This window comes from Trichoplusia ni, chromosome 3 (genome assembly GCF_003590095.1).
Source record: "Trichoplusia ni isolate ovarian cell line Hi5 chromosome 3, tn1, whole genome shotgun sequence".
Lineage (NCBI taxonomy): Eukaryota > Metazoa > Arthropoda > Insecta > Lepidoptera > Noctuidae > Trichoplusia > Trichoplusia ni.
In genome coordinates, this window is record NC_039480.1 from 8,830,795 (window position 1) to 8,857,837 (window position 27,043).

Here is a 27,043-nt window from a genome sequence, read left to right on the forward strand (position 1 = left end):
ACTTGGACGTACGTAAGTCTACAAATACGGGATGTGTTGGTATAGCTACTAATTAACACCGCGTAATTACTGTGTATTTTAAGCGGTATTGAAAAGAACATTTCTTTTTGTCGTCAATTGTTGTTTTTATCTGAACTTGTATAAAAACAAAAGATTGACAACACGACATCTTTATGATGTGGAATTAAAAGGATAATTTTTGTGCCTTGTATTTTAAGTTTTAGAGTTCTAATGAATCCAGGCATGCTATCAATTGCAATATCTGGAAGAAGAATTTCTCTAACACTTTTTAAGTTTGTTTAAAACCGCCCTTATTTCTAGATTTTTTTAAGTTACATACAATCTTTAGAGGTTTGTCCATGTCCAACAAATAAAACTTTATAACCGCTTTCAAAACCGCGACCGCTGACTGCTGACTCATTGTATTGTCCATGGGTGTTCTGCCCGGTACTGAATTTCCAATTATTATATTGGAAAATGCTAAGGAAAATATGAATTCATTCATTCATGGGCCATTGTAAATAGCGTAATATGTGTGCATTTCCTAAAAGTGAATACTAAATAAACTCAAGGCCAAACCCAAGAGCAGCGCTGCAAGACATCAAGACACAGTGAGCTCATACTGCGAAGGTCGGACCACAAATAATTAATTAAAATATGAAGGTAGAACGAGCAACATCTTCTGTCAAGACGAACGCCATCTCAGTCTGCCCGTGACCATGATACCTGCAAAGGTTTCGAAACGTCGGGAACTAAAATCTAAAATTAAACCGCGATAAAATCCGTAAAAGTAGTTTCATTTCAGTGAATACTATTGTATGATTTGTACAGAGAGCAAAATTCAAAAGATCATAAAAATGTAGTTCGCTAGCTTACCTTTTACAACAACGCTAGAAATCGTTTGGCTGCCAAATATTTCGAAAATAATCTTTACCTATTGATACGAACTACAACGGTTGCTATAGAATTTTTAAAAATACTTCACACGTTCACACGTGCACGTTCCTGTGCAATGTACAATAGTGAAGTGTTTGTATCTCAACGTTGAAATGCATTGTAATACAATATTGGTTATATACGAAAGTCTACATGAATGTTGAAAATTGAATGTCATGTTGTTTTTACTGATAATATTCCGGTTTATTGTTGAAAGTTGCGTTTGCGATGTTTTTTTTTGTCACGAACATTTCTGCACACTACATGTAAATACGGGGTTTTCAAGCGATAAAAATAACTAGTAATATATTTTTTATTTTTCCTTATCATAAAATTACTAAATAATTATTCTTTAAAAACACGCATTCACTCTAAATTATTTTTCAAATTGTAAGTAAGTGATCAAATAATTTTAGCCAAGCCAAGGAATAAAATATAATTTCAGAAGTATTTGTAAATAAATAACATTTACATGCTATTTATTATCCGTCAAATGTTATTTTCTTCGAATATCTTTCCTCCTAAAGAAGCTTAAGACTATGAGCATCCTCACGATAGAATCATAAATGAAAAATCTTTATTATTGCAGGAAGTTGTATTGAGACTAATAAAATTTTCATTCATTTTATACGATTTCAATTTCCGCACCTCACACCGAATTTATTTATTTCTAGAAAATTTTATGACTAAATCACGGGGTTTTCACAAACATTCAAGTCACACACACACAAATACAACAGTGGACTTTGATAGGCTAAAGTGATTGATTGATTGACACATACACACTCAGACTCAGAACAAGCATTCGTGTATCATACAAGTGCTTTGATTTGTCAAAAGATCTTTGAGGATTTTCTCTTTTGTGTTTGTTTGTAAGGGTCAGTTCGTGATTAAGGACCCCGGTTTGGTCAGAAACTAGTAGGGACAATCCCGATAAATGCGCGAGAGTAAACTGTTACATCATTTAGTAATATTTAGGGTCGGTTTCCGTTCCTAGTTGGCTGTAAACACATTAGATTTTTTACAGGCAACTTGCCCATCCCACATCCATTTAATTGGGTAGGTATATCCTATAGCCAAAGTTATCCTTCTAAATGGTAATGACTAAACAACTGCCGAAGATTAAGTTATAATACTCGGGATCCAGTTAAACGTGCTTTCCGCTCCACGTTTCAGTTCAGTTAACTCCCATTTCGAATTAAGCGTCAAAACGGTCAGTTTAATAGTTCAATTGCAGTACAGGTAGACTTCGGTCTTAAAAGCTCTATACCTTAGAATCGTAAAGTGCGCCCGCAAACCGCTAACAGTTACGAGGTGCAGTGGGCCGCTGCAAACATTATTTAGGCTAAATGGCCTTCAGTCTAGTCCCAGACACTGTGCAATCAGTATTCCGGGCTAGACGATGCAGCTTTTGGCAGTCGTTAAACGACAGCTATTTGTTTTAAATGGACATTAGCATTTTAATTAAGAGCGGAAGATGTATTGTATTGTTTGAATTAATTGGGCCCTAGTTACAAAACGTTTTTCGTATAGCAATAGACTATTTCATCATTACTTAAGCCGACGTTCGATTGATATTGCAGAATGTTTGTTAAACAGTATACTTTACAATGACTTTAACTAAACGCACAAAATATCCTGATTTTTATCACATTGCATCACTTCTTACATACGAAAACTGCATGACTACCTGATTAATTTGATTGAACATCATTCAGATATTAAGCCGTGTCGTTAACGCTTTTAATGATATCCTACCTGTAATAATTTCCAGCTCTCTTTGCCAGTGTCTCGTCATAAACCGAAGCGCATTCGCCTCTAAGCATTGCGTTCTAGTTTTTTATCTGTAAAATACGAGAATTTTCCATCCTCTCGGCTACATCGTTTGTTTCTTCAGCACCCATGACATTTAAACGGTTTTTTTCTACGTTACGGTGAACTCACAAGTTGCGATATTTTTATGTCAGGTTTATTTTTTTCTAGTTTGAATCTCGCTTTTCGAGTTTCTTTTAGCTCTTTTATTTGTTTGTGATTTTTGTGGTTTATTGCCTATAACAAATTATTAAAAGACAAGTTTTATTGAATGATTTTGTAAAGTAATGGAATTCGGGTTGTAATTTACTGTAAGAATTTTAGACTATTTTTAGATTATTTTAATGAGTTGTAATTAATCTTGAAATGACATTGAATTACGAGCAAATCTCACTACAATTAGACCACTCTACGAAGCTCGACTATGCTACCTTTGTCGAATGAATTTTCGGTGTTAATATGTGTAGAAATTATAAAATTGAACCCTAGTTGAACGACTAAGAGTATCTCAATGTGACATCTCTAGTTCATAGATTACCTTTACATTACTGTCTATAATTTTTTTTCTTGCGTTGTGCGTCTTTATATTGATCAGAATAAAACTATCATAAAGTTTAAACTGCTTATTTAGATATTGAAATGAAACTACTTTTACGGATTTTATCGCGGTTTAATTTTAGATTTTAGTTCCCGACGTTTCGAAACCTTTGCAGGTATCATGGTCACGGGCAGACTGAGATGGCGTTCGTCTTGACAGAATATTTAGATATTTTACCAACATACATACGGAAGTTGACCAAAGGCCGGCCTAAGCTGGTCTTTGTTGACTTGATTAATTGAAGCGAAAACCACAGTCTAAAGATTATTGAATACTAAAGTTACGTTTTATTCCCAATATACGTTATCTGCTAGATATGAGGCTACTAATAAACCCCAGTCAGTTATAGCCGGCGGATTTGTGATAGTGCGGTTAATAGCCGGCCGTCATAAAAGCCTCGAGATGGCCTATAATGTTATCTCAGAATGATATAATACGCAATAATACGCATTAATAGAACTACGTATCAAATCATAAAGCCAACATTAATTATTTCAACAGCTGGTTGCTATTTATTTTGAGAAGAGTTTTTTTGTTTGATTTACGATATTCTTTATAATAAAACAAAAAACTACTGATTGTACGGATAGTCAAGTGGTTGAGGTCACCACGCCAAACTGTTATTTGTGCGCGTGATTTAGATGTTTGTGAAACCCCCCGCGACACAAGGATTAAACTACTAACGGCGATAGTTGTTCATTAAAAAAAAAACAGTTCTTCAGAAGCTCTTAAACTTAAATTCAACACAGTTTCGGTCTAGCTTAAACGCACTATCCCTTAACGTAATATGTATGTAGCAATACTCATACACGCCCAAAAAACTATGTGGAGTGTCAGTAAATTATGCAAGGACGAACTCCCGGCTAGGCTGAATACAAGCGTCCTTTGCCTCGCTTCCGCGAAACGTAATCACTAAATTATTAGAGCCGGGAGTAGTGAAAAAAAAATCATAATACAGCATTCTTTTGGCTATCACAGTCCGCTGTGTGAGCATGAAGTACGACTGTTGCAGTTGATAAAGAGAGAAGGTGCTATATGCTTCTTATAGCGGCATCTTTCTTCAACATGGAGAATTTAAGATTCATCTTTTTCGCAGATATCTATTTCGGTTATACTCGAAGCGTAATGGTAAAGTTGAAATAAATTACTTTAAACTGTAGCTTAAATGTAAATAATATAGGTACCTGAATAACAGAAGTATTTGATCTCATACATAAACATTTTCACATATATTATGCGAACTAACAGTTGGTAAATAGTAAATAACGATGTACTTTATTCCACATCTAATTCCCAGTAAGCACCTACACGTGCAAACCACAACTATGGGTAGATAAATAACGGAGCTTATTAACTAATCCCCTTTAGGAATACACGCGGTATAATAAACAACTCAAATAATACTTCACAACAACTAACAATTCCAAGCAAAATATTTATTCCAATTTAAATTGACCCCAATTACCCGTAACATTAGAATTCAAAATTTCCTCTATTTTCGACCTTATAAATATTAAATGTAGCAGATGTATCTAATCGTATGAACTAGTAATCCCGGAGGTAACTCCCTGGGTGACCATAATTTAGACACCTGTGTTCCAGGCTGAATTTTAGAAAGAACCCACTGTGCTCTATTTCGTACTGAGTTCTGAAATGTGGGCGAAATATAATATTAAAGTGATGAAGCTGGGTGTTAAGTGAGGCCTCTTAGGTGTATATACAAATAATGTTTGAATGTTTTATCACAGTAGGCAGTATTCTAAACAGTAGGGAAATATATAAGGGTCAAGGAAACTGTGCGTCATTTTCTTTTACATCTTTGGAGATGTATCGATGTGGGCAAAATAATTATTTCAATTACGTTACACTAATAGATAAACAATACTAGAAACTTATCTCAAAGATGCAGACAATTTACTTCCGTCGATCATTTTTTGAAAAACTTTAATTCGTTATTCCCTTACTTATGGCCACGCTTAAGTAAGCAGTATTCAGTTGACAGCGTTCTTGCTCTTTACTCTGAGAGCTATACTCGTATCAACTATGTACTATGGAGCTTATATGTACCTATATTTTTTCGGATGCCAAATCATCGCATTACTAATTCCGCTTTGGGTTGAGCGGTAAAGGAGTGTCAGACTTCTACTGACTAAAACCCAGCCATGTTCTTTCCTTTGCCCTTCGAATGTGGTAGCCACGGTAACACTTTCAGACAATCCCACTGCCCCGACAGTTGTTCAATGCCCTGGATATTAAAAATAATTGATTCAAAACCTCAGAGCTTTGAGCAAAGAAAACTCTCGATTCTCCTTTTGCATACATTCACACTTCAATTTGTACACAACCAAGGATAAACTATTATCGCACTTAAGTGTAAACTCATTAAGTGCAAAGTCGTATACCAGATAAAGTTTTTATGCCTTTTATGATAATGGTTTCCACTTGAGACCATACTCATTTACAAGTTGTTTTCTAGATTATATCGTTAGGTTTCTTTGTGTTCCCAGAGGTAAATTGTAAGTTATAGCTTAGACTTTCTATGTACTAACTAAATATTGTTTTAGCATACATAAGTTATATTGTTCTTAAAGGTCATACTCAACTGTTTAGGGAATGTGGGCCGTAGGTACTTTGCGTAAATTAATTAAAACTTTCAAATGTTAAATTCTTTGTTGGAATTCTAAATATTTTTAAATTAAATAGATATTTTGAATGTTTATTTTATGTTGGATTTGTGCCTATCGATATGTGTTCCGCTATCACATTTCTCTAAGCATAGTAATATCACTTCAAGGTTTGACAAAATTGATATGAAAAACATTATTTTTGCTTTAATTACAGTGCCAAAATAATACTAAGCTTATTATACTACAATAACAAATATTTTATCAGGGGCTTAGATACAGTGACCTCAAATTTTAGTTTTTTTGGCATGGCACCTACACTTATTTTGTTATTGTTCTGTACAATTATAACAATTTTCTAAACGGAATTACAGCGTGCTGCTGGGGAGTTTGTTGCGCCGTTTCTTCTCTCGCAGCAAAAGCACTTAGGAAGCGGTGAAGGGTGGGCGAAACTGGGTGCTATCCAATGTAATCTGACCTTCAAAAAGTGCTACATAGTAGCCTAATTTGAATAAATGAATTTTTGATTTTTATTCGAGTCTTAATTTTGTCGCCAGCTTTAAATGAATCATGGTGTAAACAAAATCTAGATAATACATTAAATAAATCACTATCTGCGATCCGTTTCAAATGTTAAGAGTCGTTACGTTGGCTCCGCGCTGGAGTAAGCAAACAGTTTATTGAGCTCAGCTTTTTCAAGCTTGTTACAACAACTCGTTTGAAGTCGCTTTTGATGAGGTCTAAATACCGAAGCCGGCAGCCAAAGCCCCACGGCTTTAGCTGGATTGCCACTTAACACTGAGCTAACTGTGCAGTGTGGGGACCAACTAGGTCATAGGCTGGCACTAGGCTTGTATAAAATCGAACCTATCTTTAGGTTTTACATTGTTTTTGTGAAATTACCGATAAGAGAAATAATCATTTTTTTTAATAAGTATCTTGACTTTTAAACCTAGTAATCTGAAATATTTTCAATTTAGCAGTAACTGACAGATAGCAGACATTTTGGTGTTCAAGACATTTTCAAACTATATGTTCAAATTACAGATCTCAATACATTCCCAATTATAACAACCCATGATAAAAGTAAATTTGGTAATTCCTAACTTGAATTAACTATATTATCTCTTCATTTAAAGAACTAATACTTATTCACCTACACTAATAAAAATATATCGCTATCGAATGAAGGCTAGACAAATGGGCCAAATAGTACAAGTGGTAGTGAAACCAAATCGGGTTACTCCAGCCAAATAGATGTAATTCATCTTCACTAGCTCAAAATTGCTCGAAACAGACCGTAATCGCTTGTAACAGCTCGTAACGAGACTGAATTGTTTCAGGAGCGACGCTTCAACTGCACCTCACAGGACATCTGTAACGCTTCATCAGAAATTGTAAGTTCAAGTTTCTTGCTATAATTGTATATTATACGTACTTTAAGTAGTTGTTGGCTGTAGTTTGGCACAACTTGTGAGAGACCTATGATGCAGTGAACGATAAACTAAGTTACACGGCCCTTACTGTAGACAGACAACATTTATATTATAGCTATCACCCTTAAAATACATATTATTATAGCATTCAAGAACTTAACCATATTAAAACCTTTTTGGTAATCGAATAAGTAGCTCTAGAGATAAGTTCAAATAATAAAAAAAAATTGAATAATAGGGATGATGACAATTTTAATGCTTGTCAATTTGTATATTCATGACTACTCTCCCAGCAGCAACAAATGTTGTCCGATTCTCAAACCTACCAAATATGTACACAAAATTTCATAACAATGGATCGAGCCATTTAGGAAAAACAAGAATTTTGAATCTAATTCTAGAGTTTTCTAATTCTTTCTTGTTTTTCTGTTTGTAACTACTTCCAATGTATATTCTGTGTTCTAAATAGGACTGATATATATATATGTACATTTAAACAAGGAAAGTCCCCAGTCTCTAGTAATTGGGGCATCAGGGGAGATGGAAATGAGTTTATGGAGTCATTAAAATGCTGTTAGAACTTATTTATTCGATTAATTGGTGCCCGTTGAGACTCAGAAACGGTAAACTTGACGACAGTCGCGTTCCTAAGGAGTTCGTCTTTATATATTTACTTCTGCAATTAGGTACTTGCCGAAAAAAGTTTTTAATAATTTTTAATCACTGCCTGTTCTTGCAACATAATTTACTTTTGGGACTCGGGTAGGGCCAAACCTAATTACTTTAGAGTTAATGTTTAAACGAGAAATACATGTAGACTAACTTGCAACTGCAACAATTGTTAATTAGATATTCATTTGGCCTTTAAAGTCCTTACGGAATATTAAATTAAGGACTAGTTATCCTATACAGTTTTAGTATTTGTAAATTGATGTCGCCACCGGGACACGGGTCGATACTCGCATCAGACTAATTATAGTTCAGCCTATGAACGTCAGTTTACTAGATGTTCCGTACACGCTGATTCATGCCCTTGTTACACGTTTGACGAGAAATATTTATCCTAAATTGATTATACATCATTGGCACGTTGAAAAGCTTCTTTCCACTCGCTACAAAAAACACGGAAATAGTTCCAATCTCACAACACATAAAGACTGTATTCTCATAAATAAATCTACGGAACCCCCAAAATATTTATAGAGATCCCGAAAGAAATATCCAATTCTAAATAGTCAAGCTTTTTCACAGTCGATTCGTGACGTACATACATAATTCATGTAACGACAACGTTTCAAGACGATTAACCGTGTTATTAACAGCTGTATTAATGCCAAAATGGCCGCCGCGATCCCGAATAGAACATCAAAAGGAACATTATTGGCTACATCACAGTTCAAACGGAGTACCAAAAATAAATATGTGTATAAATGTTCAGGAATACATTTTTTATGTTCTTTTTTGGTTGATTGATATTGACATACCTTTTGAAAATAGGCCAATTTCTGTTTGATTAGTAATTTTATTAACGTTATCCATGTTTTAATTTACGTTCCGTTGCTTTTGATCTCTATACTTTTTAATTAAAAAAGGATCGAGGGGTGGGTATTGGACACGATGCCAAACGCATTGTACGCGATGTGTCGTGGGTCCTAGTGTAGGACAACCATTTGTGTGAACCAGGAATGCTTGCTCTGAATGTCTAAGTTTTTTTTGTGCAGACAAGGATTATAGACTTTACTGAGAAATGATTTTCTTTAAAAATATTGTATGTATATACACAGAAAGGAACTGTTAATACAAAATAAAAGCCTCTTCGAATTACACAAGACTTGTGCAGCCTTTGGTATAATGTAGTCTGCAGTGGAAAATTCTGTCCATATTTTATACAAAATGTTGTTGCTCTGATATTAAATTACTGATTTCTTTTGTTCAACTTTACACGAAGACAACGTTTATTATGCCAGTTAATGTAAAAGCCGTTTCGAATACGATTTATTATTAAAGTTTTTATGTATAAAATAACAGACAATTGGAAAATTAAATATTAACCTTTTGCTGGGCACATTTTTTTTACTGATAAGCAGTATGCGATTAAATCAGCAACGATTCTCGAAGTCAAAAACAAATAGTAGATAACCTATGTTATTTTTCTAACCAGCTGTAGTTGACAATCCAGGGTTTTCTCAACGAGATTATGTCACAATTGTTATAGAAGCCCATTGTTTTGAACCCGTCTCGAAAGAGGTCGACGCCCGGAATAGTTGGCAACATGGCGACGTGCCAATATGGACGTTATGCGATTCACATGTTACGCAACATGTAATTGTGGCATGCGGAATTGATAAGCTTAGACGCACTAAGAGTCGTTATGACTGAAATGCGGGATATTAATGCAAAGTTATGGTGGTCTTATTGTAGTCCAGTTTGAAACAGCTTTCTAAAATTGTTCTTCCTCAATCCCAGCGGAGAAGCTAAAAGGAAAAGATTTTAGAAAATAATTTCAGTTGTAGTTTTAAAGTATATTAGTAAAAAGTTAAGACCACATTGGTTTTTCCACCATATTCAGTAGTGCACAGTTTGGGATGAACTTGATGCTTGGCATAGTTGTATATGAACAATGCATAGTTTAAAACGAACCGGACAGAAATAATCTAATTTAACGAATAATTTCAAACAGAATAGCATTAAAATATGCCTTTTATACAAAGTTCCTTTCTGTCTCTCTAACAAGTGTACCAGAATAAAGTTCAGTTGTCAGACTTTCGAACTAGCCGTAAGTAATGTCAAAGGTATAACAGGATAGATGGGTGAACGCGTCCTTTGAGCCAGACGTACTTTATACCTTGTAAAAATTGGTCCTTAGATACGAGGATTGCGATTTACTTTTCTACTATAAAAATAACTAGACCAAGCTTATTCTGACCAATATAAGGACCGTCCCTTTCATAAATTACAGCCAAATAAATTATTCTGTGACAATCTTTAATCGTTTACGTATTTAACATTCAAAATCTCAAATTATAAGCGACAATTGCGAGGCGCGCTCATTCTCCTAGTTAGGATTTGGTCGCGCTTAATTACTATGTAAATTGTGTATGACTTGACAGTTTGGTAAATTCCATACAGTCTGGGAATGATTGCGTTAAACGCGAATCTGTGTTGTTTGATTATACATGCGAGCGATTGCTTGTTAAACTTCAGTTTGAATTCTAGACCTACAAGTATTAGCACTTATGTAAATTATTTCAGCGACGTTTCAATTGTTTTAGAGCTAATTACAATTTGACATCCGTAATTGTTGTAAAAAATATGCTATTGGAGAATTCTACTTTAAATTTTTATAGTTATTGCTTTTCGTCCTTGAGTTCTGACAATGCAAGCCAATTAGCCAGACGATTATCACATCAATATTGATTGTACCTGATTACGTGAAACTGTGCCAATACGGTGATAAAATTATAGGAAGACTATTTGCATAATAGTGTCAATAAATACAGTTTAATAGTTAATAAGTGCAAAATAATAATACATACATTTCAATGCTTTAATGATGGGTATGAAAAATAAAAATAGTTGGTTATATTTAGTAAAATCTTTAACAAAGTTTTCATAATTATCAACGCACTATGTAAATGTCACAACAATGCATGATTGTATGTTCAATTCACACTGGCAATCGAAGTGTCTGTCAACCGTTAAATGCTGCACGGGATGCATGCTGCACGCGGCCGAGTGGTTGAGGTCACCACAATCTTGTTCACACAATGCTTGTTGAGTCTGGGTGTCTTTGTGCATGTAAGTTGTATATTTGTAACCCCCCCCCACCCCCCCGATACAAGGATTAAATTCCTTAGTGCGGGAGTCGATTTTAAAAAATAAAAATAAAAATTCCGATGTAGAAAGAATTTTGATACTTAGGACCTCTGAAGAAGATCGCATTTCCAATACCATTCCGCCATTACTTTTAAAAAATTGCTTATGTTCACCTCACTACAAATGATACACATGGGCCCAAAGATAATGTTACAAGAAAATCTTGAATTCCAGACGACGCTAACTTTACAGCGGGTCATATAAAAGTCAGGAGGCAGGTTATTTTGAGCTCTGCGGTATACCGCCTAAATAAACATGATTCAGTTCGCCCCAAAACAATGCTTCGTAGTATTTTCATAGAGGGCACCACTAACCTTATCCACTAAGACTCGCTTGAGAATACGCTAGAGAAAATGCCAGAAAAATTCTCGTAATTTTATGACAATGTTACTGTATTTATATGCTGATCCGGTTTAAAGCGAGCCTCATATTCTTGAATAGTGACTGGAAATTATTGCCAGCTAGGGACTCAAAGAAAGCTGCTGTAAAAATCTTATATCATCTTGGTGATTTATAAATGAAAATTACAGAGGTTTGTCAAAATTTTTGGTGATGTAACATATTTTAGTGAAATGGAGACTACGATATTTGAGACGCTGTGGATATTTATTGATTCAGGAATATTTGGAATATTTTTAATTAACATGGTATGTAGGAGCACGCTGCACTTAGCATGCTGAAAAGTACGTAGGGCCTGTTGTCGTAATTAAATATCCCAAAGGACCATACGTAAGGGGCATTTCTGTGTGTCCAGAAAATTATCATAAATCTCGCACTCAACAAGCCAGAAATCGTGACTAGCTAGCTAGGTCATAATAACAAAAATACTTAATAACAGTATTTTTTATGTTGTGAAAACTTAAACGAAGTGGATTTGAGTTTGAAGCTACACAAAATATTCACCCGAAAAATTGGCCCGAAAAATATGAGGCCGTGCGAAAAAACTTTTAACGAATCGTGTGAATTGCGGCAATCGGGGCCATAAACTAGACGACTCGCACACAAACTTATAGACACACAATTTCGTATTCCTTCAAGTTTGGACAAGTTCGGATTCGTTCCTTACTTTCTGAGTTTCAACTATCAATGGCAAGCACGTACGCAGTGAGTTATCGTGCAATCTGGCAACATGGAGTGCGATCTCCGATGTTGGCAGTTGATGGATAACACAGCTTTACCGGTAAAAAGGAAACAAAAAATATTATTAATGCGTCCACATTAATTTTAGAAGTTATTTCTTGTTTTTCTGGAAGTTTTCTGTCTAAAATTTAGAGTTAAGATAAGTGTTGTACTTTATGGTAAAACTATTTTTTTTTAGGTATCGAAAACAGGCGTAAAATACTAATAGTGTTATTAAGTATTGATACGAACACATTAGCTTCATGACATGATTTCACCGTATCTCCTTTTTAAAACAGTGCAAGCTGGATAGAAATTCGCTGAGAACCGCTATTTGGGGAGGTGAAAAATATATCACGCAGAATATCCAACCAGACGTACTTCCCATTCCATGTTCCCCTTGATCGTGTAAAGTAGGTTCATGACCCGACCTTCATCTTCCGATCGCGGTTCTATAAACAAGAAGTGTAAACGTTTGTCTAAACACTGCGAATTGTAGTGTTGAATGAAATACTTAACACTGAGGCGAAGAAACGTAGCAGTCATGGGTTAACCTTGGCGAGATTTACTAAAGTTCTCGAAATAAATAAGAGTTAAGGAATGGGGTTTTGTAAAGTAGGTTTCAATTAGCAGGGAAAGAGTTGTAATGAAGACAGATGATTTTTTTAGGAAAGATTTGTATTGACTTGACTTTTTTAGACCGTTGGCTTTTAAGGGCATTTAACTATTTTTAAGGGATTACTTTAACACACATCGAAAGCTCAGTATTGAAGTTTCCTAAGAACTCCGCGTTCCGTCTGAACCTTGGCCAAAATTGTTGAATAGGAAACGATTTTGATAAATTTGTTAGGAAGTCAGTTTGAACTTCAAAAATGACAAAGTCCTTTTTTGCGCTTGAGTGAGTTTGTGTACAAAACCCAGTGAATAACAAGCCTTTTGAAAATATAAGTAGGTATAATATACCCACAAGTTAATTGTATTGGAATGTTGTTACTTTAATTTATTTTTGATAGGTAGCTGGTATTTATGAAATTTTTATACAAAATAACGTAATTTTACGCATAAACAACGTTCAACAATTTTTAATTGCCATCACTATGAGTTTAATTACAGTCGGCATTACATACCCGCAAATAGTTTTGTTATTTTATTATTTTACCAATTTCATTTAAATTACTCCGTGAGCAAACAATGTAATAAAATTGATGAAAACATCGACAAAATTTTGTCCATGTGTTTTGAATGTTTCTGAAATCCCCCGAGACTCAAGGATAAAATTACTAGTGAACTCATACTCTGCGATTAAACGCTTATTATGTTGCAGATACAAAATTTTGCTTTTATAATATTAGTAGGATTTAGTCTAAACACAAAACCTCGTATACTAAGTGCGGTGTGTACGACAACGAGCATCGTCGATGTACATGATTGATGCAAGCATGTCGGATTGGCTTCCACGCCGACTGCTAGCTGCGGATTAGCTAATGCACCTGCAAGAGCTAAGCTCCCTACTGTGTCCTACACCTTAATCCCAGCAACAGCCACTGACAGACAAGCTTATGGTAACAAGCTGGTTCAGTAAACCATGTTTAGTAAATATTCACCGTAACATGTGGTCAGGAGAGCACAGGCAAAGATTGAGGGTAAACTCAACAGTGGACCGTCTTTATGAAATAAGCATGGAAATGTTTTCCATGACACCATTCCTCAAATTTATCTCACTGAATCTCAGCTGAGGAATTTCTACTCCAGACATTTTTATCCTAAATAGCATCTTCCAACATTGAATAATGTCAAATATTTCGCTTGAGAGGAAATCAGTACGCCACATCGACACCACATTATTGCATTCTATTCCGTGCGGGGAATCTTGAATAATTACGTGCAAGCAGTTTCTTCCTCATGCGATCTGTCCTTGTCACGTGTGAACTGCTGAGTTTTTCTTCGCTTATCTTAGAGAAAATAAAACTTATCTAAGTCTTTGTGTTTGTACGTTTTAAAACCTGTGTTGATGATGCAAAGAACAATGCCTATTTTATTATAGTACATATTTTAAAATTACAAGTCTTGTGATCATTCAAGTATCCTAGCCCATTTAAATATTAAGATCAGGAATATGTTAACTGTTTCAGAAATTATTTTTGTGCTTTTAAGGCTCATTCCACATAAAAAAAAACTAAACTAAGAACAACAAAGATAATGGATCTAAAAATCGGTCACGTGCGAATCGGTCTGCCGTCCTGATTTATATTCACCTATTCTATGTTCTAGCGGCATTAGAAATACATTTACTACGAAAATCAATCACCTCGCTAAAGGTTTCCTAAGATTCAGCCTCGTGCCGGACAAACAAATAAACGGAAAATCGCAGGACTTCAGGAATAGGGTCATGTTTTTACTCTATTGTACGAAATCAAAAATATACCGAAGAAATAATATACCTGAGTTAAAGCAGAATAAACATGTCGCCTGAACTGTGTACTAAACCGTCACAGTATTATCTGAAAGGTAATCTAATAGCAACACAAAACAAGAGAGAAACTAAACAATTATAAATATCTTTCAAGTTGTTCCAATAAGTACTCTTTTCTTTTATTAAATAAAAGCGTTCTAAGTTTTAATAAAATAAGGTTAACGACACAAAACGACAGTTAGTGACTTGTGCAGTACATTGGTAAAGTTTTTATTGTTGTTTTCGAAATGTTTTCACCTTCCGGCTTCCTTTTTTAACATAAAAGACCCCCCTGAGTGGTAAATACAGATTATGACCTTTATGATAACTGTTTTTGATAGGATTTTTCAACTGTAAAAGTTACAAGTGAGTTTATACATTACTAGCTTTTCGCCCGCGTTATAAGCGGTTATATCGCGTTTTCAAGAGAAATCTTCAAAAGTTCGGGATAAAAACTATCCTATGTTCTTTCTCAAAGTCAACTCTATCTTTGTACCAAATTTCATTAAAATCAGTTCAGTGGTTTAGACGTGAAAGCGTAACAGACAGACAGACAGAGTTACTTTCGCATTTATAATATTAGTAGGGATAACTGACACTTTGATTACAAAAAAAAATGTTCCTACACTCCAATTTACAAGTTAATACAGGCCAAATATCAAAATAATTATCATAATTAACAAGCCCATACATCAGAAACCTTTAACATTCGCCAAAGTTATGTGCCGTGGGCAGTCAAAAACAAATTTACTTATTCCGGGCTTCAAACCCCAGGAGTCTGAAGTCCGTTTAAATAAGATATGAGCATCAACGCGCGGATGCATGAAATTGGTCGAATCTGAACGATTTGCGAAAACATGTATATTTCATTCAGTTCCAATATTGGGTAAGTTATGAATGATATGAACGTGTAATGTGTAATCTCTCTGTATCTAATGTTATTCAGTTAATTTCACAGGGGCTAGGATACCTGAGTATACGATGTTTTATACTCACCTACTTATTAATTGGAAAATTTGAATTTTCTTTTTAAAACTGACTATTATACAACAGTTTTGCGACTGTTGAAAAAAAGGAATGTGATTTCACTTCAATATGTTAGTTCAAAGAGTTTATAAAATACACTCTAGAAGTATCACATAAATTAGATCTTTAACATTTACTTTGAATATTTAAATTAATTTCCTAGTAATTTAGGAATTTGCACATTCATCATTCCACGTAACATTAACCCGTATTTGTGTTCTTTAAAGTCAACCGAAGCAGTAAACTTCTGAACTCCCGATAGTTTACTATTTCAAGAAGTTGAAGGGGACTTGCTCCTAACTCCTACGAAACACAATGTTGCCAACAGTCTGTGGAAAAATAATTCGCTACTGCATTTGCCTTTAAAGCTTGTGGAACAAATGATGTGAGTGTGCTCGACTTCGAGACTAACTCGAATCTTTTCTCGAGTTTCGAGCACATTTCGAGTTACTTTTGAAAATGGAAGACTTGCGTGAATGAAGGAGCTTGGTTTCTTTCTGTGATTCAAAGTTTGTGTTCTTTATTTCAAATTTACTTTTAATGGTTGTTTTATTTGCTGCCAGAAATAAAATTTAAAGTGTGTAACAGAATTACTTTAAATTTCATGCTCAAGGGCGTATTAACAAAAAAATACATTTAATGTAAACACTGAGATAATTCAGTTATCTAACTTTATACTCAATCATTCATCCATAAAAGTAATTCTCAAAACAAAAGATTCACATTAGCCGTAACAAAAACACACATCTTATTTTTTCGGTTTGACACGAGTCGTGAATCATTCTGCCTCTACAGGCCGAGTCCATTGACTAGTGCAAGACAAGACAAATATCCTACTTGTACCATTAATCCTTCTAATCTTGACATAAAACCTTCTGAGACTATAGACGGCGCAGTGAAGGTATTCATCAAAACCCTTAGCTACTACACTGATTGCCAGTTTACCTATTAATATAATAATACTGTTTCTTAAAGGGTCACCTTTTTTAACGTTTTAACGTTTTTTAATTGAAATATATGAGTATTAGATATTTTACAGTTTTACTGCCTTAATTTATGCTTGATACTTTAAATCATAATATATAGACATTTTTCAATATTAAAATATTCAAATAGATTAGACATGGATAACTGAGTTTAGCAAACAACAAAAATCCCTACAAATCCTTAATATTAGTACGGATATGTTAATCAAAATTTTTAAATCAATTTACATTGATATAATATTTATTTACGTAGGCATTAAATATTAAATAACAATAAAATATTCATTAACGATTTTATATTTGAATACATATTTATCTTTTGTTATTAATATTTCATGAACATGATGGAAATATTATGTTACGAAACCAATTTCGGGTAGGTGAGAATTATCACGCGGGCCTTATTCGGTGCTATGGATGAGGTCAGGTCTCAACACTTAACTCGATAGTGAGCCGCCGGCCAACACTTCTGGCCCGCGGTCGGTATATGAGGAATGACAACGCATTGCCATATACCGACCCAAAAATGCGTATGAGTAGGACGGTGGTTAGGTTTAGTCAGCAAGAGTCCAGTACTTACCCATTCTGTCCCTCGAGGGAGCGGGTGGGCATAAGGAACCCCGCCTTACCAAAGCGATAAACGATGTTTTTTATGAATACTAGGAAAATTGAGTAACATTTTTCTCTGATTGATTTATAATTAAATTAACATATTTAAAATAATCATACGTTTCAAACACTGATATACAGAGACATGAAATTATTTTTCCATCCATTAAAACGCCCGCTGGCGATTTGTTTTTCAGATTGGCTCCGATATATTTTTTGTTGTTTTTCGAAGCCGCCCTTTGCACGCAAATCGAATTCTCTTCGTTCATCTTTATTCATTGATCGGAAAGATAGTAAAAGCCTATACACGATGTAAAATATTTTGCATTTGCTCGATAACCTTGGGAGCGAAATATTTTTGAGATACGGTAGCTTTTGGCTTTCCGTTTATTTTTATGACTAGTCCATCAAGCGGTCTGATGGTATTTGAAGTTTAATCGAAATATTGGGATCTTAAATCGAATATTTGCAACAAACTTTAGATATTAATCTCAACTTATTCACGGAGATTTTTTCTATGCAGTATGAGTTAACCATATTTATAACTAATTGATTACACATCATTATACTATCTAACGTCCATCAAACATTTGAGTAAATGTTAAAGGCAAGCTTAAATGAAAACAAAGAAATATTTCAAATTAAAGTCTCTCAAACGTTTCATGAGAAAGACATGCGGAAAAAGAGTGGAAAGTCATAGCCTAGTTGGACGTTCCTTGCTAGGACTAAATAATAATGAAAGACATTATCAAAGTATTTATTTTTCATCATTAACGTAAACTTTTGTAATTCAACCTTTACTTCTGTCACAAATAAATGTAGGCATTTGAATCATACAAGAATAACGACAGCCGTATATCTTTTTCATCGCTACGACACAACATTAGGTATAAGTAATAACATTTATTACCATACCTTCGCTCCGATGAATCTAATTTACAGGAAATAAACATTTGAGTACATGAATACCCAAATAGATACTGAATACATTATTACGTGTTGCTGCATGACAAACTGCCTAAATGGGAGTACATTTTGCAATTTATGTTATGACAAGAGTAGAGTAGTGCTTGTGAAATCACGTTTACGGCATTAAGTAGTAATTTAGGTATAATTTTCAAGTGTTATTTGTTACTTCTGAAGATAATCTACCACAGGCACCAGTCTCTCACAAAGTTAGGTCCAAGCCACCAACATTTAAATGTATATTGTTTAACCTACCTTTTGTGAAGAGAAAATAAATAAATATATTATTATTATTATTATAATTATCTTTGAAACAGCCATTAAAAAAAAACTGTACGTTAAAGTTTCTTTTTGCAATATGAATTATCCACCCGAGGTTCTTCAAATAACTTCACAAGAAGCGTTATCACAAAATTACTTACTACCCTAACTTATTTATCTAAGGGCCGATTTTTCAATCATCAGATAACTTTTATCTGGGGAATAAATATGGCCGTTTGACATATTTTCTATAAAAAAGCTGTCAAAACGTTAAACTTAGGATTCGTCAAATAAAAGTTATCTGACGATTGAAAAATCGGCCCTTAGAGTAATTTTGTGAAAAAAATATAACATTATAAACCAAGTCTACGACTCTAATGTTCTACATATCAACTAAAAAACAGTTCGCAATACAAAGACAGACGCAAAAAGTGGACAGAGGCACACAAAATGCTACAAACAAATTCGACCACTGACCACAGAATGACGGTATAGAAAGGTACATACACAAACAAAATATGAAAACGGACTCTTTCTGGTATTACAGACGTTTATTACTTCCCTTTCATTATGCAGATGTGGTGTTTATGCATGCACATTGGTAAGGAACCCTCTCTATGGCAAATAAAAGGCATGGACTCGTTCCTATTAAACAAATACGGTTTTCTTTTATTTTCATGTCTGTATCGTTGTTCTATTTCAGATATAATATTTACTTTGGATTAAGTTTTGTTTTGATACCAGAGTGCATCATTATGCTTCATTTTAGACATTTTCTATCAGTTTTAAAAGATTAATTGAGCTATTAAGTTGTAAACACGTACTATTCTTTATTCTGTGGTTGATTATTTATTTATTAAAAATTTACATGATAAAAGTATTAAATTTGATGCAAGGTTCTTTACGATCTCTCCAACAACTATCGTCATAGTTTGTCTGTTGGATCTTGTTAAAAATTTCTTATACATCTAGGTATGTAAAGACATACGTATAGTATAGGTATATAATATTTAAGGTAATGTGTTATATAGATATTTTTTTCCTACATTTATTTTCATCAGTTAAGGTCTTGTGTTTAAAATGGCCCTTAAAATGTACCCGAAAATTGTACATCACCGAAACACGTTCCTGCCTTAGGTGTAATTAATTTGCGTAACAGGTCCAGTGCAGGAAGTGTACTAGTGTTTACACTTCCTGGCATCAAGCGAGCTAGTGTACCACCTAATTTCATTAGACGTCGGATTAGGGTGCGCGCCACACTGCAGGCGAAGCGATAGCGATAAAATAGACGAGGTTTAAGCTAATAGAGCTTATGAACTTAAACTGCCCGTTTACAGACTGGATTTTAATATGAAAACTTTATATTTTCCAGGAAGATTATTATAAGTTATGATTATGGAGTTTTGATTGCTCTTTGTGGCGTTCGCTGTTTAATTTAGATAGTTCTGTTTGTAATAGTTGCTGTTAAAAGATGTTCTACCGCATGATTAGACACGAATTACTGGTTAATTTAGAATGAATAATTTGAAACCCTTAATACAATGCTATATTGACAGAGAAAAAGATTCACTCATATCGGAATGTTATACTTAAAACTAGTAACGCGAATGTACTCAGGCAGGATTCAGAGGTGCTAATAATATATTTTTTGGATCCTTGGAATAATGGACTAATGAGGAGCATGCGTAATGAGGTATGAGACTAATTCAAAAGCAGGTTGGTGAGTTATCAAACCGAATAGATTCGATTACAATTAGAACTTCAAAAAATAAGATGACAAATTCGTCTGTACTATTTAGGTTCGATATAAAGAGGCAACTTCAAGATAAAGCCAAATTTAAAGAGTTTATTTGCAAAAAAAGAGTAAATGTTACAATAGAGTGGGTGCAAAACTGAGGGCTACATTAATATGTTTGAAATCTTATAAGCTAAATTACATAAAAGTAGATGTACATTAAACTAATGGATTATAAACAATCCAAATAGACACGTTTTTAATTGTCACTCGATTCATATTATTATCATAATCGGCCCGGCCATTTTTATAGTTGTAAATTGTATTATCATCGGGTTTGAAGCTATCCTGAAAATTTTTGCCTTCTAGCTTTTCGGGATGTGCCTTAAAATTGAGATACAAAAATCCAACCGGAACGACAAAAAAAAACAAACAAACATAAAAACAAGAAATTGAATGTATAAAAACGTGACAATAAATAATATGTATTATAATGCCAATACACTCCAGCCTCTTGAATGCTGTTGAAATTAATTCTTAGAACAAAACAGATCTTACCTCCTTTGTCCCTCATAACTGATCTGCCGCGCACCGGTCAGGTTTACCCTCTAGATGCTGATTGTGTTGACGTAGCTTTCATGTCGGCCGAGTGGTCAGCCAATTCAATTAGACGAGCGATTAATCGTCTACGCTCCTAGAATAGATTTTGTTAACTAGATACCAACTATCCCGATAGTACGCTGAAGTTCAATTACGATGGTTTATCTGTTTTGTTTGATAACGTAATTTAATCACTTAGGTTGTATGTAAAATTGTTTGTTGATCTGTAAAATCAACACTTTTATTCGGAGAATTTTAAACATTAACATTTTGAGTATTGAGTACTTATATATTTACACAAATACATATAGTATGTGTAAATCTACACATAAAATATGAAATTTGAGTGTATTATCTAGGCACAGAGTATAAAAGAGTACTACGTAGTGTTATGTTACATATACTTAATTTTATTTTACAATTAAGTTTGTCCGTCTGTCTGTTTGTTCGGGACCATTTTCTTCGGAACTTTTAGATTTACTAAGTTAGATTACAAAAAAAAAATGAAATTAATATATCTAAATATTAATCGATATAATTCAATATTTTAAAACCCCTTCTGAACAGGAGCATCTGCATGAAACGTTATGTTACAAGTTATTCTATTTACCTACGACGGATCCCGTGTTTGCAATAATGAATACATCCTGTCATCATGTGTTGGCAAACTAATTTAATTACAGGTGGGATTAATCGACTCAAGCGGAACATAATGGCTTTTGTTAGTATGTTTTGGTGTTCTCTCCACCGATGAAGGGATTCACTAAGTTGTTATGAAAAGATCATCCTTATATATTGGAGTACTTAGTTTAAATAGACCTTGTAATACGTGTTCTCTCTGTTAATTTTAATGAAACTTATGGCAGAATTAATTTCATTTCATTTTTCGAGAGGATTTTTTTATTTAAAATACTGATGAATAGATTGAAATAGAATTAAGTTGAATTATTTGATAGATTAATCAAACATTATCGATGCGTAAATAACGGAAACTCAAAACTGGTACGTAGTGTAATAAACCGAGATTTTCGTACTACACAACAGACTTCCGCGATACGTGTATCGCACGTGTTAATTCTATTAAAACATTCTGGTTTTATTTCCCTTCACTATCTGACACGAAACGTAAACATCCCTAACACACGCGTGCTTTTAAAAAGATTACTGATTACATTATTTTGTATAATGTACTCGACATTATTTTTACTGACAAATATAACCAGAAATGAATAAAATATATACATAAAGCTCTTTACGATCTTTTCAACTCATGGGAATTACGTAAGACTTTGTTTTACGGCCACACTCACCATGGAGAATTCGAGGAATTTACGATATCGTACCCTTGACCGAAATTACACGAAACAAAAAGCTTTATACCCAGTATAACGCAAGCCACCTGTTTGTAAAACATAAATATGATTTCGCAACGCCACGATGGCTAACCATTGTACTTTAGGTCCCGTTGTTTAACTAATCTAGTTTGATTAACGCGTCTGTTTGTTGTTTCAGGCAGTCCGCCGATGTAAACACAAAGTCGAAATGAGATGAGTATGCGTGTGGCGTGGGCCAGGTGGTACTGGATCGTTATATTCACGACGTGCGCCGCGAGGACCGCCAGTGACTGGCTAGACTGTGCCCACATCGCTACCTGCCGCTGTAAATGGTCCTCCGGTAAAAAGACAGCTACGTGTGCCTCTGGTGACCTACGCCGCCCGCCAGCTCTCTCATCTGATATCCAAGTCCTCGACCTACATGACAACCCACTGAGAAACCTACCTCAGGAAGTGTTTGCCAGCATTGGCCTTCTGAACCTACAACGACTGAATCTTCGAGCGACGAGTCTCAGGTCAATACACCCCGACGCGTTCTTAGAATTAAGGATACTAATCGAAGTTGATTTAGGAGACAACGATTTGTCCCATCTCCCAAGGGACATATTCAGAGGCAACGAAAGACTACGACTAGTTGTGCTTAGTAACAATCCTCTTACATCACTGATAGCAGATCAGTTTCCACCACTACCGCATTTGCGAATGCTATTGTTAGACGGATGCAGATTAAGGTCGATACACACAAATGCTTTGAGGAATTTAAAGTCTTTAGAGACGATAGATTTGCGTAGAAACCAGCTTACTTTCCTCCGTTTGATCACTTTTTCTCTGCCCGCATTGAAGACCGTGTCTTTGTCAGGTAATCCGTGGCGATGTGATTGTAGACTACGTGAATTCAAGGACTGGTTTTTAGAGAGTAAATTAGGTACAGAAGAGTTACTTTGTGTGGAACCCTCTACGCAAGCTGGAAATAAGTGGCGGCTCGTCCCTAGTGAGAGTATGGCGTGTCCGCCTGAAATTAAATCAAGTACACTAGTCGTGAGAGCTGAAGTTGGGCTACCAACCTCATTTGGCTGTTGGGTTCATGGAGTTCCAAAACCTACAGTATCATGGCTCTTCGATGGTGTAGATGTACATAATAGTTCAGTAGATTGCGATATGGAAGAAACAGAAACGAGCATCGAAGACGACTCGGAAGATAGAGTGCCGGGTAGTGTTAGGTGGGTTAACGTGACTCTTTTAAATGTGACGTCAAGTGCGGCTGGCGAATGGACGTGTGTGGCTAAAAGTGTTGCGGGAGAAGCAAGGGCTATAATTAGCCTTGTGTTACCAAGATCACAAACAGCAACTGCTCGAACAGCGCCTGGCATTCCTCATCTGTTAGGCGTTGTGTTTGGAGCTTTGGGCATATTAGCTTCTCTTGGTTTTATCGGTGCCGTTGCCTGCTGGCACATGCGACGGCGAACCGTCCCTCCAAGCAGAAGTTTTACTGATCAAGAAAAGCGATTGATTGATGCGTCTGTAGTCGTTAGTTGCGACCGATCTATCGGCGATATGGCCTCACCTTGCGATTTCGAGATGACAGAACGAATGTCTGACGAACCTCCAAGAGGTTGCGGTTTTGACCCTGTTCACATTACTATAGAAGGCACACCAGGTGCGTTTCCGCCGCCGCCTGCTGAGTTTGCTGTACCAGTACCATACGGAAACATTTTCATATCTGTCCAAGTAGCAGGCAGAGGAGAACCTGGCAAGTACCCGGACCTATTAAGCGGTGGAGCGACACTACCCCGTCGGAATAGAACATGTTGCGCTGTGCCCGCATATGACAACATGGGTCCCAGGGTGACAGCGACAGGCAGCTCTACCTGGTCGCTACCCGGAGCTAGCACCGAGAACGTGGAGGTTTCTGAGACCCCGGTGTTGACGCTACCGCCGCCGCCACCAGAGTTTGTGTCGCTTTAGCCCCGGCCTCTGGTACTAGACGCCTCAGCGCTGAGGTGACCTGGTACCCAGACATTCGCAGTCAATTAGACTATTCCCCAATTTTATTGTATTTTATAATAATTTTGACGTGATTATTAATTTTAATGTAAATAGTTATAACGCTAAGATATGGACGATGTGTGACATCTGTGAGGTAAATACGTAAGATTGTTATCAATATTAATATTGTAATATTGCATTTAAAGTGAACTTGTTGATACGTTGGGTAATGACATGAGAGCGATTAGTCTACCTGTTTTGTTCCCTAGATATTCATTTTATGTATTTCGAGTAATCGTCTTCCTACACGTTGTTATATACGGACAGATTTATTAAAGCCATTTTTGGCTGTATTATTCTCAAGTATTATTTCAAAAATAATCAGCCAAAAAAGCTAGCTAATTCAAAAGATTTATGGTATGTTAAATAATATTATTCCTGTAGCAAAAAAACGACGGTCTCATTGAATTAAACATTTTTAAATTCAGCATAGTTGCTTGGAGTAAGTTTGTATACAATGTGACGTAACACAAAATGAAATATTCAAATTAAATGAGAGAAGACATTCTGTTTCAAGTTCCGTTGCTGTCCGTATATTCCAGCTAAACTTTTGTAAATAAAATATTGTTTATTATACAAACTTCCCAAACATAAGACTGACCCTTTTCTCTTGTTTTTCACCTCTTTATAACTTTAACGTTAATGCTGTACCACCTAGTCGAGTCGGCCAGAATAGCTTATAAATAAATTTTCTTTGAAAGCAAAAATATCTAATGTAAAGGAAAATAAACCGATCAAGTAAAATGACGCCGTTTTATTATCTGTGTTGACATTATCGGATCAGTTCGTTTCATGATCCATTACTTTCATACACGACTCTGTTGACTAATATTATATTTTAGTTTTTCTATGCGTCACATACCTACCTTTCTGTAGCTGTCAACGTTTTATTTATAGATATTACTGTCATCATTGACAAACATGAATTGCATTATTTTTTATTTTTGACTACATCATTGAAAGGTATATTCATACGCAAATATATTGCTTTGTTATGTTCATAATGTCGTAAAGACTTTTGAATAAAAGCTGTTAAAATCCATCGCTCGAGCTAACGTCACAAAATTCTCATCATAATGTGTATTTAAACTTCATCGATTGGATAAGAGTTAAACAGTTTAAACGGCTGAGCATAAACCTCAAAGTATCCAAGCTTGGTAAGTAATTAAATTTAAACCTAAGTTTATTTAGCCCCACATTAATATAAGTTCAGAACAAGTTGCGTAATGTTAGGTGCATAGTTGAGTCATGAAACTCGGCTACGTAAAGAGTGGGTTAATTCTAATTAGCGTAATATGCGAGCTCTATTACATAGCTCTATGATTCATGCTCCCCTGGTACTTATAATGTGTTCAGCACTTTAGCCTAAGGGGTAGGCAGGATAGTGATAGTTTGTTTACAGTTAATGCCTCTGTTGTATGGAGTAAGGGTTGACAGGTGGTACTCGCGGTGAACGTCTTACTTTGGGTTCGAACCCCAAGAGGTAAATATATTTGCATTTGTTGTTACAGTATTTTGATATTGAATGGAATAGATTATGCAGCACAGCAGCAGTCTTGAAACTTTTCCCGTCTAAAATATTTTTTCTCTTTTCAAGTGCCTTGTACGATATGAACGCATAATATTTTGAGCTATGGAAAAAAAATTTTTTGTGAGGATAGTATAACTTTAATATAAATAAGTTGGCCTAATAGAATGTATTATGATGTTATCGTACCATATTTTCCGAACGTATTCAGTGTTAGTTTTACAAAAATTTTATACAAAATCTTTATGTTTATTTTTACAAAGAGTTCATAAACAATGTAAATGTTCATTTACTTGTTTAGTGACACTTGTACGTATGATCATTAGGTATACAGGTGTTGAAATCGTTACTCTCGTACCTGTAGTAGCTGAATGTGCTAAACGACATAACTTCTAATCAAGGGAACGCTAGTGCAGTGTAATGACACCCCTGGTGGCCACATAGTACAACTGTTTGCAGAACACGTAATAAGCAAGTTAGGGGTTTTACCTACGAGGCATACACTACAGCAATATACACAGGAATGGAAGTTATTTATTGTTTACGCCATATAAAATTAAATCGTAGGGAAATTGAAATGTCCTTTTTTGTAAAGAATTTTTCCTTTCTAGAAATAGTAGCACGCGCTTAGTCTTCAAAAGATACCGAAGCCTAAAAGTAATATTTTTAACTTTTCGCCTGTTTGTATGTGTGCGTTTTTACGCAATGCATAGCAGTAAGTTTTCTGATGTGTTAGGACAAGTTTTACTTAATATTTTCTAAGTGTTTTTTTATGCCAGTCAGACAAAAAGTTAAATTAAACTGAGTATCCAATATAGAAAATCACGTAGATTTTTAACCAATTATGTATCCAAAACACTACTAATACGCGAACGAAATCACTGGTAAGTATATCTTTTCAAGAAATTCTCTATGTGGATACATCTCATTGAACGAACGAAAATAAATCGGATAAGTCGTTGTTGAGTTCATCGCGAACAAACGCACATATAAACATTTTTTAAATTGTTAAAAGTACAGATTTAATTTTACTAGTATAGATAGATAAGGCAACCAAACACCAACAATCCTAGTAACAGACAACAAACACAGCTGAGCA

The 27,043-nt window shown here is 35.0% G+C and overlaps 1 protein-coding gene across 1 annotated transcript; it reads left to right on the forward strand.

Annotated features, from left to right (window-relative positions):
• The first annotated feature begins 7,214 nt into the window (after positions 1-7,214).
• Positions 7,215-25,160, forward strand: LOC113491788 (leucine-rich repeat-containing protein 24-like). Its single transcript, XM_026868952.1, has 2 exons — positions 7,215-7,367; positions 22,549-25,160. The coding sequence occupies exon 2, from the start codon at positions 22,584-22,586 to the stop codon at positions 24,333-24,335; it is 1,752 nt and encodes a 583-aa protein (XP_026724753.1). The 5' UTR covers positions 7,215-7,367; positions 22,549-22,583; the 3' UTR covers positions 24,336-25,160.
• The last annotated feature ends 1,883 nt before the right edge of the window (positions 25,161-27,043 follow it).